We start from the raw sequence: 15,201 nt of genomic DNA on the forward strand, positions 1-15,201 counted from the left end.
AATTTGTTTGAAACTAGGCGCCATAGCATAGGAACTATGATTTAAAAAAAACAAAAAAAATACGAAGTCTTAAATAACATTAAAACAATATTCTCAAGTGATCATTAGGCTCTATCTGCAACCTAAACAAGCATGCTCTAATCTAAACAATATAAACCAAGTTGTAAAACAGCATCTTGTCCTTAGCTTGCAACACGCTAGAACGTGACAACGGAAACTGCATATGAACTGATGACTAAGTTCCTAACCGAACGTTGCTGCATAGGCGAGATTCACTACTATGTTGCTGATACTTCACAGTAAACTTTGACTCTTCTTGCTTTGCCCTGCACAGTTCCTGTTTGGTTGTTTTTGTTATAGCTTCATGTTTGGTGCAAAATCAATGACCAGCATTAAACGCTTATACAACGCTAACAAAATCAATTGTTCGAATTACAAACCTTCCCAACAACAAATGATATTTTTGAACATTATACACAAATCTGTTCAAATGTTTTACGTTTCATTAAGTATGTCGTTTTTTTACATTTGCTTGAACCGGTAAACTCCTTATAAAATCGACAAATTTATACAACAGAAAAAGACTCAGTGGATTTGTAATAGTTGCTATTGTTATAAACGTTTACACGCATACCTAATTAGCACAGTGAATGATGAGTCCTAATACCTCGTAAAATATTAATTATGATTTGCACAGAGGTTCCACTGTCATTTGCAAGTGTCATGCAAGAAGAAATGAGTAACGGTTATACATGATAAACCTGGACCTCTTTGCCTGGTCAAACGGTAAGTCGACGTCTGTCATGTAATGCTCAAAATAAACTTAAAGGTTAAGTTGGCGTAAATTATACTGCAAGGATTTTATTGCGTCCCAAAGCAACAGCAAAATTGCGAATTTACTTGGAAAATTAAAACCTTTTACGTTAAGTCGACAAGACACTCCAATAGCAATTCAAGCAAACAATACGTATTTATCTTCCACATAACAATACACTGCTGATCCAAAACTATACATACACACTGCTTTACTGGCTCACTTAGGCAGTAGCGTTAGCACGTACACAGCAAACTACCTCAAGCTTGAGCTTTCTTACAACAGCGATGACTTGAACAGTTTCCAATTACCCAAGTAAAACTATTTAGTGGTTGAGGCGCACATAGCACAGCGGTTGAGGGCTAACAACTGCGTGTTAGCGGAAAGGTTTAGTTGAAAACAGACGAGAAAAGGCGAAAAAATCCCCGCCGCTGGATGTACGTGACGTCACAGGCTACGCGATTTTATGTTAGTGTTGAAATTCTGGTAAGTCCGCGCATAACTTCCAAGCTAATTAAAGCGGAATTTTCGAAGAAAACAAACAAGTTCAAACCTGTCATGCCGAGATGGAAAATGTATTATTATAGTTTTAAGATAGATGCTTTAGCGATTTGAAATCATACCAAACTTCAAGGATACATATTCAAGCAATTCAAAATACATATTTTAGGATAAATACATAATTTGTGCGGCCGAAATTTATCTTGAACCAATCAGATGCCGCTTCTGAGAAAAAGCAGCAAACCGCAGGCTCGTATACATATAACAAGCTCAGTAGTTGCAGCAGTGGCTATCGAAACAATGTGCCTTTATTCATAGGCCAAAATACAAGCTTCGCCTCATTAGGTTTAAACTTGAGAGCTTCCCAAACTCATAAGCCGGCCTTTTCACTCAAATCAAACCACAGCAAACCTAACCAGCACTTTATTACTTGCTACTAAGTCTTGTACACTTGCAATGACCCAGAGCAGGTTGCAAAACGCGGCAGGTCATATTACTCTGATTCAGCATGCGCATACAAGTCATCCTGATATGACTACTTAATTCTAGTGTATCAAAACCCTTCTGTTGACTTCCTACTTGCCGACACAGGCATTCTTTCATCGACAGAGATATTGTGGCGCGCTGATGTGTCTGCGGGCGCGTTTTATAATACTATCGGTAACAAAGTCGCGCATTAGATGAATAGGAACCTACGGAATTCGAGGTATTACTTGCAAAACTTTTTTATTGTTAGGAAACGACACTCATAAGCGTTCAGATCGCTGTCAAAATTTATGAACAACAAGGTCAAACTTAAGGTCTCGGGGCAACGTACTTTTAAATGATGGAAGCACGTCGAGCCAATACAGATTTTTTTAATTCAATGTATACGCTGTTACTGCCAAGTATAATATCAATCTTTAAGATCTTTTCTTGCAATTAAATTTAAATACAACATTGATATTATGCCTGGAAGCAACAACTTATAAACTTAAGGTCGATTGAATTTACATACTTCATGAGTCCTGACTTTAATGTTGACCTTGAATATGGTAACTTAAATTGGTCACTTTGGTTTAGGTTTGACTGCATATCCAATACAGGTACATTTATCCAAAACCAACCAACATATATTAGCATTAACGCCATACATGTCAACAAAATTACTGGTACGTTCAATCGCTGACTTTGCTATAGTTTAGGTTTGGCCCCATAACAAACGCTGGCAATTTGAACCTCAAAAATGTCATAGCCAAACTTTTCAAGGCTAAATCCAAGCCGGAAAGGAGAATTTACACGCATAAGCGCCGGCAGTGCTAAGCATCAACGCAAGTCGGTGGTTTTTGCTGGTTGAGTCATTGGTCTATGTTTAGGTGTTCAAGTCGATTCCCAATACCCGCTGCAGACCTGTTTATCAGATAAGACTTGAACCCACTACATACTCGCTTGACGTCACAAAACGGCTATGTCTGTGTTACGACGAATAGGTGATAAGTTAACTCAAGCGATAAGTCTGAAAGGTTGCAGTTCTTGTTTTAATTTAACTTCCGTTAAGGCAGAGTGCTTCCATTCCACGTATAGAAAGTGAAATGCGGCAAACACTAACAAATTTTTCACGCAAAACACCCAATACTGCCGTGTTTTTAGTTGGCAAAAACTACAAACATAGTTGACATGATAAATCACGTTATATTTCTTAGTTTTTTTCTATCTGCATGAAACAAACGGAGTGACCCTCAGATTATAGAATTTTCAAAATAAGCAGCTAATACTGTTGTGTTGTTCACTACGTTTGACAAAAAATACACAAAAATTATTTGACAAAAATTGTACGATCACGCTAAATTTTGTTACAACAAAATGTTATTGCAATTTTCATAAGAGCGTACAGAATGACCCTCAAATCCTGAACAGTGATGCGTGGTAGATTTCACGTTGTTGTGATGAAACTACAAGTTTTAAGCGCCTTTAACAAGGCAAAACAAGTTTTAAACGTCTTTCAAATTGATGAATCACACATCGTTAATTGAGCAGGGCTAATTATGAAACTAATAGAGTATAAGCATGTAATAACGGGTGTACATGTTTTCCTTTAACTTTATTGTTGAGTATTAGCATAAAGATAAATAAGTGGAGATACAGTTTATGTCGTGAATAACTATTGTGTGCAGTGCTTGCAGTCTACAATTAGGAGCCGGGTATTGCATGGTAATACACAACCAACACAGTCTTCACACCTGAACGAACACACCGTCACGCTTGGCCACCAAGAGCGTAAGCTGAAACAGAAGCTTCGTTTGACGTAACAAACCAGTTCAACAGCACTTGTGTACCAGATAGCGTACACAAATCGCAAAGCGTTGTCATGAAAAGCATGGTAAATTGGGTCAAGCCTTAACCGTGTACATTATAGGTACCTACATTGCTGCACTTCGCAGGCTACCTTACAGTTTTTGCAGATTTCAATGTAAAAAAGCGACGATAGAGTAGTTTTCGTTACGAATGCGTTTTCTCAGGCTTATCGAGTGCCCGTGTTTAAAGTAAAAACTGTGCTCGATCATTGCAAATAGGTCAGATGATCGGTGCAACAATGGGCAAGCTTAAATGCACAACGCTGCACATTTGGGTACAGCTTTTTGGATCGAACAGTTTTGGTTCTGAACAATAAACACTCCGTTCATCTTAGTAATATATAAATACGTACATGTACCATAATATATAAATACGTACATAAAAAGGCATAAAACCTCTTGATGCGTTTTGTTTTAACACTTCCACACTTGTATGTGTGTGATTTAAATACAGCAGTTGATCGCGCCAAAATCCGAATGGAAAGTAAAAGCCTATAAATGTATTAGGTCGTATTATAACAAAAAACGAAGTCAGAACAAGTGCACATACAATTCAACTACCACAAAAAACTTTAAAAAACGAGTTTTTCCAGAATTGAACTTTGTATTTACGCATTTGAGAATAATCTCGTGGAGATTAAAGGTCATTGTATAATAAGATCTAGAAAAGTAGCGTCTATACTTAAATGCGCCGACCTGCAAATTTTGGCCTTTCGTTCCCACAACCGCAATCGCATAATAGACTAGTATCATAATACGCATCAGTATATTTTGTTCAATTGTTAAATAATCGTTGCAATGTAACAGTCGCATATTATTCACAAAGAACAAGCGACCGACGCTGAAACTCTAACTAAAGCCACAATTACTTACAAAAACGCCACCAATCTATAGTTATTAAAACTTTCAGTCAAACTTTTTTCTATGTCTTTGTTTGATTGCTGCCTAAAAAATTGACAAAGGATGAGACTACTGTAAAGAAAAGAATGAATTTAAGAAGAAATGCGTGTATCGGCGCAGACATAACAAAACTTAAACCACTACATTTACACTCCAAGCCTGTTCGCTAATCTATTCCTCAATCATCCTGAGATTCCTAATTATACTGTATGAAGCTTGTAGTCTACGACGTGAGCTCAATCTAAGTAGTTTCCTTGCTTTGAAAAAACGTTTACGCCCCAAATGAGATTGTATGCCTCCCGCTATAGTACTTCCGCATTTTGCCACCAAGCAATACTGCCGTCCGCAAGCTCAACACGCTCGATTTATCTGAGCTTCCCTGACGGGGAATCTGTCATGCACTTCACAGAAAAACGCAAACCTGGAAACTCAGTTTGTGCTCTTTAGTGACATGGCGTGTTGGGTGATTTATGCATAATTTTTAAGAACGATTTGTCACTACGATGATGCAATAACTGAAAGGCTATTGTTCTATTTTAAGTGTTGCTTTCTACCCATAATGTAATGCCAAGGTGCGAGGGTTTAAATTAGTGATGCACCGAAGTTTCGGTTGGCCGAAACATTTCGGCCGAATCCGCTGTTTTCCGATGTTTCGGTTTCGGCGCGAACTTTTTTGAAAATTCGGCCGAAACCGAACTTTTTTATTGCATGGAATTGAGGCCTTAAATTTTATTTACGCTCATACGAAACATAATAAATTAACTATTTGTTGTATCTATAAAACACTAGCCACGTTGTCTGCAAAATATTATATGTTTAGCAAAGCTTGCGCATTGTAAAAGTGATTTTAGTTTGTCAAAATTGAGTTCACTCGCATCAACAACACAAGGTTCTGTTGAAAACATCCAAAGAAACGGGGATTTTAGGTTCGGCCTGATTCGGCCGAAATTTATAATTGTTTAGTTGCTTTTTGTCCGTGTAGATTCAACTTCGTCCGGTTAGATGTCTTTCATATTTCATCCTAAACTTTTCTTTAAATTTGAAGATCAGAAACACTCATTTTTTGTTAAATTAAAACACATGCAACCGTTTTTATGATTTTTATTAATTATACAAACGCCTCGTCACGTTTTGCATGAATTGCTACCATTTTTGTTGAGTCACCGTATCTTTGTTTAAGTAACCACTCGTTGTCTGAATTGTTGTCTATTGCAAGTTATTTGAGAGCATCTAGGTTTTTGTTAGAAGTTCAAACAATGGCGTTAGTTGTTAAGTTTCGTTTATTTGATTATCGAGAAAAGAAAATCCATGAACAGAAGACGATCGACTTTGAAAAAGAAGATGTGGATGGCAAAGATCTGTTAAAATTCGTGGCAAATAAATTAGAAAGTTCTCCACAAGAAATTGGTAAGACTTTTTAAACATCTTTTTTTTCATGCAATAGAACATGCAGAATACCAGAATAGGTAAAAGGCATTTTCATCTTGGTAAACAAAACTTTTTGATTTCAGATTTGTTTTTTGGTGGACAGCTTATACATCCGACTTATGATTTTCTGCTTTGCGATAAAACTGGCTTTAAAAGTGGTTGTGAAATTCAGGTTTTGTACAAACCGGAAGCAGAAAAACAACAACCTGAACCAGGTACAAACTAAAGACAGGACTGCTTACAGAATTTATACCATGTCAAACTAAGAAAGAATGTTCATAGTTGTCTACTGGCAAATTCAATGTAAAACACTACATAAGGGGGTTGGCACTGGAGGTGTTTTTTCATGGCCCGCCAAACTATTTGTGTGTTACATTGAAGTCCTAATTTAAACTGTTACATTACTTGGTTTAGTTGTTTATCATTCAATAGTCCTGAAATCCAGCATACACACAAAAATTTGTCTGCTTTCTGTTTAATACACAAATCAGCTAGCACAAACCACTATTGCTCAAAAAAATGTTGGCACACAAAGTCAATACCACATGGAAATATCAAGTAAATTGGCATGCATCGCTAAAAACATTGCAGACCCCTGCACAACATGCTATATACTTGATTCAAAATAATGTTCCCATTGTTTGTAAGTTAACAGTGCTACATCAACTGGTTTCAAGCTATCACTAAAAATGTGGATGCCAAGAAAATTTTAAGTCAATCTCCAGTCTGCCTGCCTAACAGTTAATGATGTCTATTTTTTTATACTTCCAGTAAATGTAGACCCAGGGGAACTGAAAATGTGCATGGCAGGACTACATCTTATGCTTAACAATCGCCACCAAAAGTGGAAAAGTAGAAAAGCAGTAAGTAATTCAATTTTTTTAAACAAGTGGGTGTACCTATATATTTAATGTTAAGAGTTGCCCCTAAATTGGTTTTTGAAACATTGATTTTGTTTTATGTATATTTGTTGAATATAGGTTTTGGAAATCTTGAAAAGCAAAGAAAGTATGCAGGAGATAATAGATGCTACTCCGAGCCTAAAGAACGATATAACATCACTCGGTAAATACATTGTGATTCTCACACAAGTGAAAACCTTCCATGAAAAATATTTGCTGCTATTTTACTTTGGCACTGACTTAATAACAAACTATGTGTTTGCTCTCACTTGATTATGGGTCCCCTTCCCTGAAGGGGACACATATTGTTTTTGTCCGTATTTTTTTTTCTTTTTTCTGTCTAATGCTGGTTTGTGAGACGCGTTTGGTCAAGAAAGAGTGCTTCAAATTTATTCAAATTTACAGAGATGTTAGTTAATAATCCAAATTTTATCCTCCTGAAGTTTGACCCCGATTGACCCAGCGGTTCACCCACAGGCCCCCAAAACATAATTTTTTTAAAACGACTCTACTGACTAAAGTACAGCGTTTTGGAGTTTCTTGCTTTGTTGTTTGGTGCAATTTTGTATCTTTTTTTCAGATTCACCCTTTAAACCCCGAAATAATCGGTTTTAGTAATGCTGGCTTGTGAGACGCGTTTGGTCAAGAAAGAGCGCTTTACATTTATTAAAATTTAAAAAGATGTTAGTTAATAATCCAAATTTGATCCTCCTGAAGTTTGACCCCAATTGGCCCAGCGGTTCACCCACAGGCCCCCAAATCGTAAAATTTTTGAAACCGTTGTACTGACTAAAGTACAGCGTCTTGGAGTTTCATGCTTTGTTGTTTGGTGCAATGTAAGGTTTTTTTAAAGAATTTTGTATCTTTTTTTTGGATTCACCCATTTTTCACCCTTTAAACCCCGAAATAATCGGTTTTAGTTTCAAGGCAGAAATACAAGCCCTATGGTGCAGAAATATTTAAAAAAACATAACAATTGTTTAAGCAGGGTATTCGTTTAGTATTTAAAATTTTGCCAGTTACCTTTACAACCCATGATATGTGTACGCTATCGGTCAGATATAAGTCCCAAGGGAGGAATTCACTGGTTTACGATTAAGGCGGCAGAGCGGGAGTGCTCAGCTTGACGTCCGTACAGACGATTTACGAGACAGTCGTTTGGGTGATTAGAAATCAGCTGTTTTTTGTGCAGCAATGCTGTGTCGTTTTATTGAGTTATCACGCGCATTTTCATTTTTGGCGAAGTTTTTACACCCAAGACGTAATTTAAACTCGATAAACGTACTTCAGTTTCGTTTATGTCAGGCAAAACGTCGTTGATCAACATAAATATGAAAAAATAAACTTAACTATTTCAAACGCCGCGATAAATGGTCTTCTCGTTGTCAGCTTGGCCGTCGCATAACCACGGGTCACTAAAGGTCAACTTGTAGGCATTACAACACAGTTAAGAATTTTTCGTCATAACGTATCTTCTTTATTTTTGACAAATCAATTCAAGAATCAGTACTTAAGTGATGTATAAATTATGCTGAACGGTATTGTTAAACACTAAGGACTACATGCTGTTAAAAACAGTGTTAAAAGGTCATTAAACGGTCGTTTTTGCGAAACAAAGTTAAGTGAAAAACAAGTTGTTTTGTATACCTTTGTAGCAAACGACTTTTTTATATAGTGTCTAATATAACAGTTAGGGCTTTCTTGGAAAATATATGTTTAAAAACTGAACTTGAACGACAATATCAAGGTCAAAGCAAGAGATCAAATTGAAAGTATTTTCCCCGTTCTTTTTTCACCGATTTTTTGTAATTATATGACAATAATGATGCAAAAAGAATACGGACAAAAACTTTTAAAGTTAAGTTAATGCTTTGTGAAAAATTTGTCCTTAAGAATCTAAAAATAACCGCAACATAGGTTTACCGTAAATCTGCATAAACACGCGTGTGGGGACCCATTCGTTTTTGCTTGCAAAAACAATCATACATATACATACAATTGTGTATAGTATAGTAAATTAAATATCGTATAGAATATATAAAATTTAAGTATATCAGAAAGCCACTTGTCTAGTTTAAATTTTGTTTGTTATTTAAAACAGTTTTTTGTAAAAGGTGACACATTTTACTTCACATTTCAAATTTAGTGTGTATCATAGGGTTTTTGGTTGGAGTAAAGTAATCTTGTTTGGAATATTGTACATTGTAACATTCTAACTGAACAATTTGATTTCAGATGTTCTTAAAGATCCTGACTTATTTACATCGGTTCTAAATCCTAAGAATTGTGACAGGTTAGAGCTTTTTATCAAATTAGTGAAAAGGAAATCAGTCTTGAGCATTTAAGTTGTGTTTGAAATATTAAAGCCCAACAAATACTTAACAGCACAGAACAAAAACAATATAAACAAAAAAATTTAATTGTCCATGTCTGCTTGTAACTAGTGTCTGTTTCTATATGGATAAGCAAGTAACCATTTCATTTGTTCATCTATTATCACAGGTTATTGGAACTGCAAAGTCCCCTTGCCTCTGCAATTGTTCAAATATCACACAAAGTGTCAACAACATCAAAGGGGGCAAGTCCACAGGTGGAGGTTGCTATGGACACAGACAATACACCAGTATGTTTCTTCCAATGCATATATTATGGCAATTTGGTTGTAAATATTGTATAATTTTATGCAACTGGTTAAGTAATAGTATTCGTTTTTCTTATCCAATTTGGTTTGTTAATATAAGCAACACATTCTAAGGAACATTGTTCCAAATCAATGCTTCGAAACCCCTAGGTTGCAACCCAAAGTTTTGCCATTCGATTGGTTGGGCCATTTGCAGTAGTTCACCAACCCTTTTTGATGACTGAATAATGTACTTTATTGCATAAATTAAAAAAAATTTGCAGCAAATGTTTGCTGTGTCTGACATTTTATCGCTTAAGATTTGAAAAAGGCTTCATTACCACTTTGCTATTTATTTGTATTTAATGTTTGGGTCACCGTGAAAAGGGGATGTGAAACACTGTTCTAAATGATAAGATGAAATAAAATCTAATTACTGGTAAAGTAAGACAAAAGTCTGAGCGGAAAGAGTCAAAGAAATCATCTGACCTATTTGTACTTAACTGAAGAAACACACACACACTTTTATAGAGTACATCAAGATTAAGAGGCGTAAGAAGGTCGAACAGACCATCTCCCTTCACACAAACTCCCAGAAGTCAAGGTATTATAACATCAAACCAACTTGCTCAAGCTTTGTCACTTGCCAACTCTCCCGCCCCTGGAAGAATTTTCCCGTCTCCCATGGGCACACCATCCAGTTCGGGCAGTATGCAGGTAAATCACTAATTTTGTACTTTTCATTACTGCATGATTCAAAAGACTTAAATTGTAGATTGTTTCCCAAGATATATACGGATATTGGATGTTACCGAAATAAAATACCAAAATATCGGGCACAAAAGCCGCTTTTTAAGCATAAACATTACTGCCAAGGTACTGGTGTATATAGAATACATCGTTCAGACATAGCAGTACTGTTTATGCTCAAATTACTTTTTAAGTCCGTGTATAGTGTTCCTAAGTACAGTTTATCTTGTGGCAATAAACTGGCAGCATTTGAGCTAAAAAGTTATGAATGTTGTTTGATTAACCGTATGTGCCAGTTGAGTTATGTCAATAAAACAAATATATCCCTTGAATTTGTACCAACAGAGTACACAAGCAGCTACGCCATCTAGCGGATCTGGGAGTGCTGCTACACCATCACAAGGTGGCGCTACAAGGGGTGTTATCACTCCTGACGTGTTCAGCATGGCGATGCAACAGGCGCTAGCACAGTACGTATAAACAATTTTTTCAACAGCTTTGTGAAGTATTTAAAATATTGTTTTTTCTTTAGAACCGGGGACGAAAGTCCTGAGTTACCGTCGGCGGGTGAAACCACTCCCAGTACCCAAATTTCTGATAGCGTATTACAGGTAAGGCCAAAAAGTAAAAGAATAAGCTAACAACGCGCATAAAATTAACTGTCTCGCTAGTTTGAAACCACCTTTCGAATTACACCGTTTATTGTAAGTCGTTTCCATTGTATTGTCATATACCTGTTTGTAGGTTGGTAGTTGGTAATCGTTTTAATATTATATTGCCGTTTTCTGTAAAATGGTGCAACTTTATCCCAAAACTACCCGACTGCAATATCAAAAAATGATTTCATTTTTCAGTTAAAATAAACATACATATATAACTGGGGCCAGCCCTAAAGCGTTCATGTAGACCAGCCATCACGGCACACTCCATAGTTCACCAGGCCTATATTGACGACTTCAATCAGCCTGGCGTGCTATGATTTAATTTGTCAGTATTTGCTATATTCTGAACGATAGTATTTAAAGTGCGAAGACTAGATTGCTACACAGAAGTACAACTTTAACACAAGCTACTATACTATGATTTCTTAATAGGACGGTCTTGAGCAGCTTCGCAGTATGGGAATACATGATGAGGAAGCAAGCAGACAAGCACTGATTGTAGCTGGTGGAAACGTACAGGCTGCTGTTAATATGTTGTTTGCATCGGGAATGGACGATTTGTGAAAATGACAAGTGGACTGACCTTGCGGTTATTTATACGTTTTTGTTGAAACAAGAGATATGTTGTTTCAGCTGCTATTTGTTTCTTATGTATTACTATTTAGTTGTAGCCTATGTTGTGGTCACCTTGATGTTTAAAAAAACACACTAACCAAACTTTCTTTACATCAGTGTTTTTTCGCTGTGGTCTTTGGAGTTTGAGTAATATAAATGATACCACGCTGCAAGAAAACGTTTCTGTTCAACTGTCTTAGATAGAACTTAACTACACGCTAATCAAAAGTTACATTTATCTTCACAAAAGCATGCCGACTTTCTAATAAACGTGCAAGCTGCTTAATACTGACATTTGCTTACTAAAGGCATCGTTTGAAGTAGTAATGGTCAGACTAATTTTCGTATAGTTGTGAAGCCGCAGCATTGAGGGATGTTCGAGGGTTTGGACCAGTGGTTCTCAAACTCGGTTTTTGGGGCCGCATGCGGCTCCCAACTACTTATTTTGCGGCTCGCACCAGACCTCAGAAAACCACCAAACATTGCTATTTTAGCTTTCAAAGTAATAATCTTTAGTGATTTTCTCAAGATTTCGTTTTTTTGCGGCTCCCTACACACTTGAAAAATACCATTTGGCCCCGACAATAAAAAAGTTTGAGAACCACTGGTTTGGACGATCCATCAAAGACGAGCCTCACTCGGCCCGCTTGTACGGAACGTGCGTGCACAATACGTGTCTATCGTTGCTTGGATCAAAGAGCCGTGATATAATCCACGATAAGGACCCAGTTTATCGCAGCAAAGTTTCGGGCTTATGAACGCACCTCTGCGTTATCGCGTTTGCGTCATACGGAGAATAATTTGGAACACTTTTTAAGGAAAAGGATACTGTTACGCATGAAGTGTTATGAAAATAATACTTTTTTTTAAGTCTGCGTCCACCCCGTGTTGGATTTGTCTAAAAAGAAGCAACAAACAGTCGCAATTATAACATAAACAAGTAGGCTACAAACGTAAAAAAATTCTTGTTTTTTATGCTGTTTACAATTTTTTTCATATAACTTTGAAGAAGAAGAAGAACTTTAAAGCTTAAACAGTTACAGTGGAACATGGAGTGTTACAAAAATTGCCCATGTGTTTGTTTCGCCTAAAAGCAACAAACTGTATGACTAATAACAAAATAAGCCTTTTAACAGTCGCGTTGTTAACATAAACTTTACCAATGAAAAAATTGAAATCAGTTTCTTGCTGTTTTTTTGGTTGTCTCCAATTTTTATTTACAACAGAATTTCTCTAAAACTTAAACACTAAACAGACCAACAACAAAAAATACAGAAAAAGTGCAACAGAAAAGTTTTGGTATTAGTCGCTAGCCACTGCGCTATATATTGTTTCCATTTTATCGTGACTAATTTTGGCCGCAACAGGAGCAGTCAAAGTATCGAGTTACGTGGCAGGCGTTGTTGGGCGCAAAATCGTACACCTCTTTTCAACTAATGCGCATGTTTTAGGCCTATTATCCACAGGAAACAGACTTCTTTCCAGACAGAGAGATCTTGATAAGATCGGTTCGAATTCGAAAAGAATTTCTTATCAAAGCCGATTTAAGTATAAAGTTCTTCGCGCTGGAGCGTGCCAAGATCTTCAAAGTACCATCTAGATACTGAAAGCTTCAGTTTACTAAGCTAGATAACAAAAGTTGTAGTTTGTTCTCGGATGTGGTCTTCTCTTGTTGCTGATCGATCTTGAAGGTTTCAGCTCAAAAGACGCAATACGAAACGGACTGTACCCAGGCCGATGTCATTTTGAGAGTGATCGACTGATTTTTTGCCCAGGAGGCCGGGTTTGATCTACTTTCGTCCCGCCCCTGTTTTTTGTGATACGCGTTTCGGATCAAAGCGCGTTTGTGTGCTGAAGGTGTGGGGTATCGAACGGTCAATCACCCCCTGTATTATGCAAAATCCGCCTTGTTTTTACGCTTTCCCTGGGTAACGTTGGTTTCGCGAAGCAAAAAAATGTACGAAGGAAAATTACTTTGGCTGGGTAAAGGGGGTCTCGAGAAAAGGTAAAAGCCCGCAATACCTGTGATGCAATTAAAACAAGTCATGGATTTGAATAGAGCCCACACTTCTGGGTACTTTATGAAACACAAGTTATGCACTTCAGTTGTACGAGATAAAAAATGCGAAAAGAAAATGCTTTTTCATTTTAAAAATGACTTACAAAAAACTCATCATATACTTTACAAATATTACGTTCCCAACTATTTAAAAATAAACAATAAACTCGGTTTTAATTTTGACTTAGTTCACAAGGGGGACGAGTAGATGTTGTCGAAAAACGATCATTTCCCAAAAGAAAGCAGTATCACTATTCGATCGTTCGCAACAAAAACTTGGTTACTATACGTTACAGTTAAAACAATTGACAGAACAGTTGTTTACGAAGCTTGGTGTTAGTTGTGCAGATTGGACTTTAAACATAGAGTAATCTTGAAGACAAAATTTGACTTTTAAACACGTTTCCCTAGATGTTAATCTTTTTTCATAATTCACATGCTGCACCCCACAAAAACAAGATTGAACTCAAAATAAACTATAAATCCAGCATGACAAATTTTTACAAGATCGATCTGAGAAGCTAATTCGACAAGCACGTCCATGAAAATTATGTCGTAAAACAAAAGATTAACTCAAATCTAGTTTATTTTTCTTGAAGTCACAGATTGACCCACAGCCAATTGATTTCATGTTAACATGCACGTGTGGATATACTAACACTATACAAACATCGAAAGTCCAAGAAAACATAGGAAAAGTCATCCGGTTTTCTGAAAAATAACTTTATAGAGAGTTCAGGTTTCTGTTCACAGCAAACATACATTGTGTAAAATAACACCTGGAGCCGTAAAGGTCTACATTCGTTTAAAAGAGACAAGCCTAAGGCACTTAACACCTGCAAATAGCTATCTTGGGCATGACATAGCCCCAGAATGGAATAAACAAAGGCAGTCTTCTGTAATCCAATTTATGCAACATATTCGTGAAGTGCGATCTGCAGATAAGCCGTCGTAGATAGTGGTGGAATATATAAACACCGTTCAATCATAGTCTGTTTCGGTGTTGTCTGTTTATGTGCGCTTGAAGCTTTAAACAAGGTAGGTATGTGACCAACTTAACATCTGTACATATTTGAAATACCAGGATAATACTGTGGATAGGTCTGGGTTAACGATGAAGTTTTGGCTTAGTGACCTCATCAAATTAAAATATTTAAATTACCAATTGTAGCGAATGTAATTGTACTGTTTATTGTTGAATGTGAATATGTGAATAAAAATGTTAACTTTCAGGCTCACTTGACTTGCCACTGGTCCAATCTGCATTGACGAGTCGGCTCAAATTATTAAGCCGTTAAAGCTTATGAAGGTTTATCCGACTTTGGCTGTCACCGCACGTCGCCTACATTAGCCAAATTCAATATCACATGACCGCGTGTTGTAGGTGTTAACCAATGAACCGGTTGTAGTTGATTTAATCTTTTGTCGTTAAATTATAAAATGAAGTTAAAAAAATGTTCTGACGGTTTGCTCTATGTTAAAAAAAACACGTCTGAAACAAACTTTGACTTGTATTTTATTGTGAGTTTCATCCTCCAACAATAACCGTGCGTCCAGGGGCGTGTTTGAGCAATCCAGTCGCAAACTACTTTTAAATCCTGCAACAAAGCGTGTCGT

The 15,201-nt window shown here is 36.7% G+C and overlaps 1 protein-coding gene across 1 annotated transcript; it reads left to right on the forward strand.

Moving 5' to 3' along the window:
- The first annotated feature begins 5,712 nt into the window (after positions 1-5,712).
- Positions 5,713-11,811, forward strand: LOC145214750 (ubiquitin-like protein 7). The gene is made up of 10 exons (XM_080083354.1): positions 5,713-5,955; positions 6,060-6,191; positions 6,748-6,839; positions 6,957-7,041; positions 9,114-9,171; positions 9,381-9,501; positions 10,030-10,215; positions 10,594-10,718; positions 10,781-10,859; positions 11,343-11,811. The coding sequence occupies exons 1-10, from the start codon at positions 5,805-5,807 to the stop codon at positions 11,472-11,474; spliced, it is 1,161 nt and encodes a 386-aa protein (XP_079939480.1). The 5' UTR covers positions 5,713-5,804; the 3' UTR covers positions 11,475-11,811.
- Positions 11,812-15,201: the final 3,390 nt, after the last annotated feature.

Source organism: Phallusia mammillata, chromosome 2 (genome assembly GCF_965637545.1).
Source record: "Phallusia mammillata chromosome 2, kaPhaMamm4.hap1.1, whole genome shotgun sequence".
Classification (NCBI taxonomy): domain Eukaryota; kingdom Metazoa; phylum Chordata; class Ascidiacea; order Phlebobranchia; family Ascidiidae; genus Phallusia; species Phallusia mammillata.

Excerpts from the sequence above, each read along its gene's own strand:
- LOC145214750 (XM_080083354.1), top strand. The coding sequence starts at position 5,805 with ATGGCGTTAGTTGTTAAGTTTCGTTTATTTGATTATCGAGAAAAGAAA. Across the intron at positions 9,502-10,029 it reads TGGACACAGACAATACACCA|AGTACATCAAGATTAAGAGG; the intron begins GTATGTTTCTTC and ends ACACTTTTATAG. Across the intron at positions 10,860-11,342 it reads TTTCTGATAGCGTATTACAG|GACGGTCTTGAGCAGCTTCG; the intron begins GTAAGGCCAAAA and ends ATTTCTTAATAG.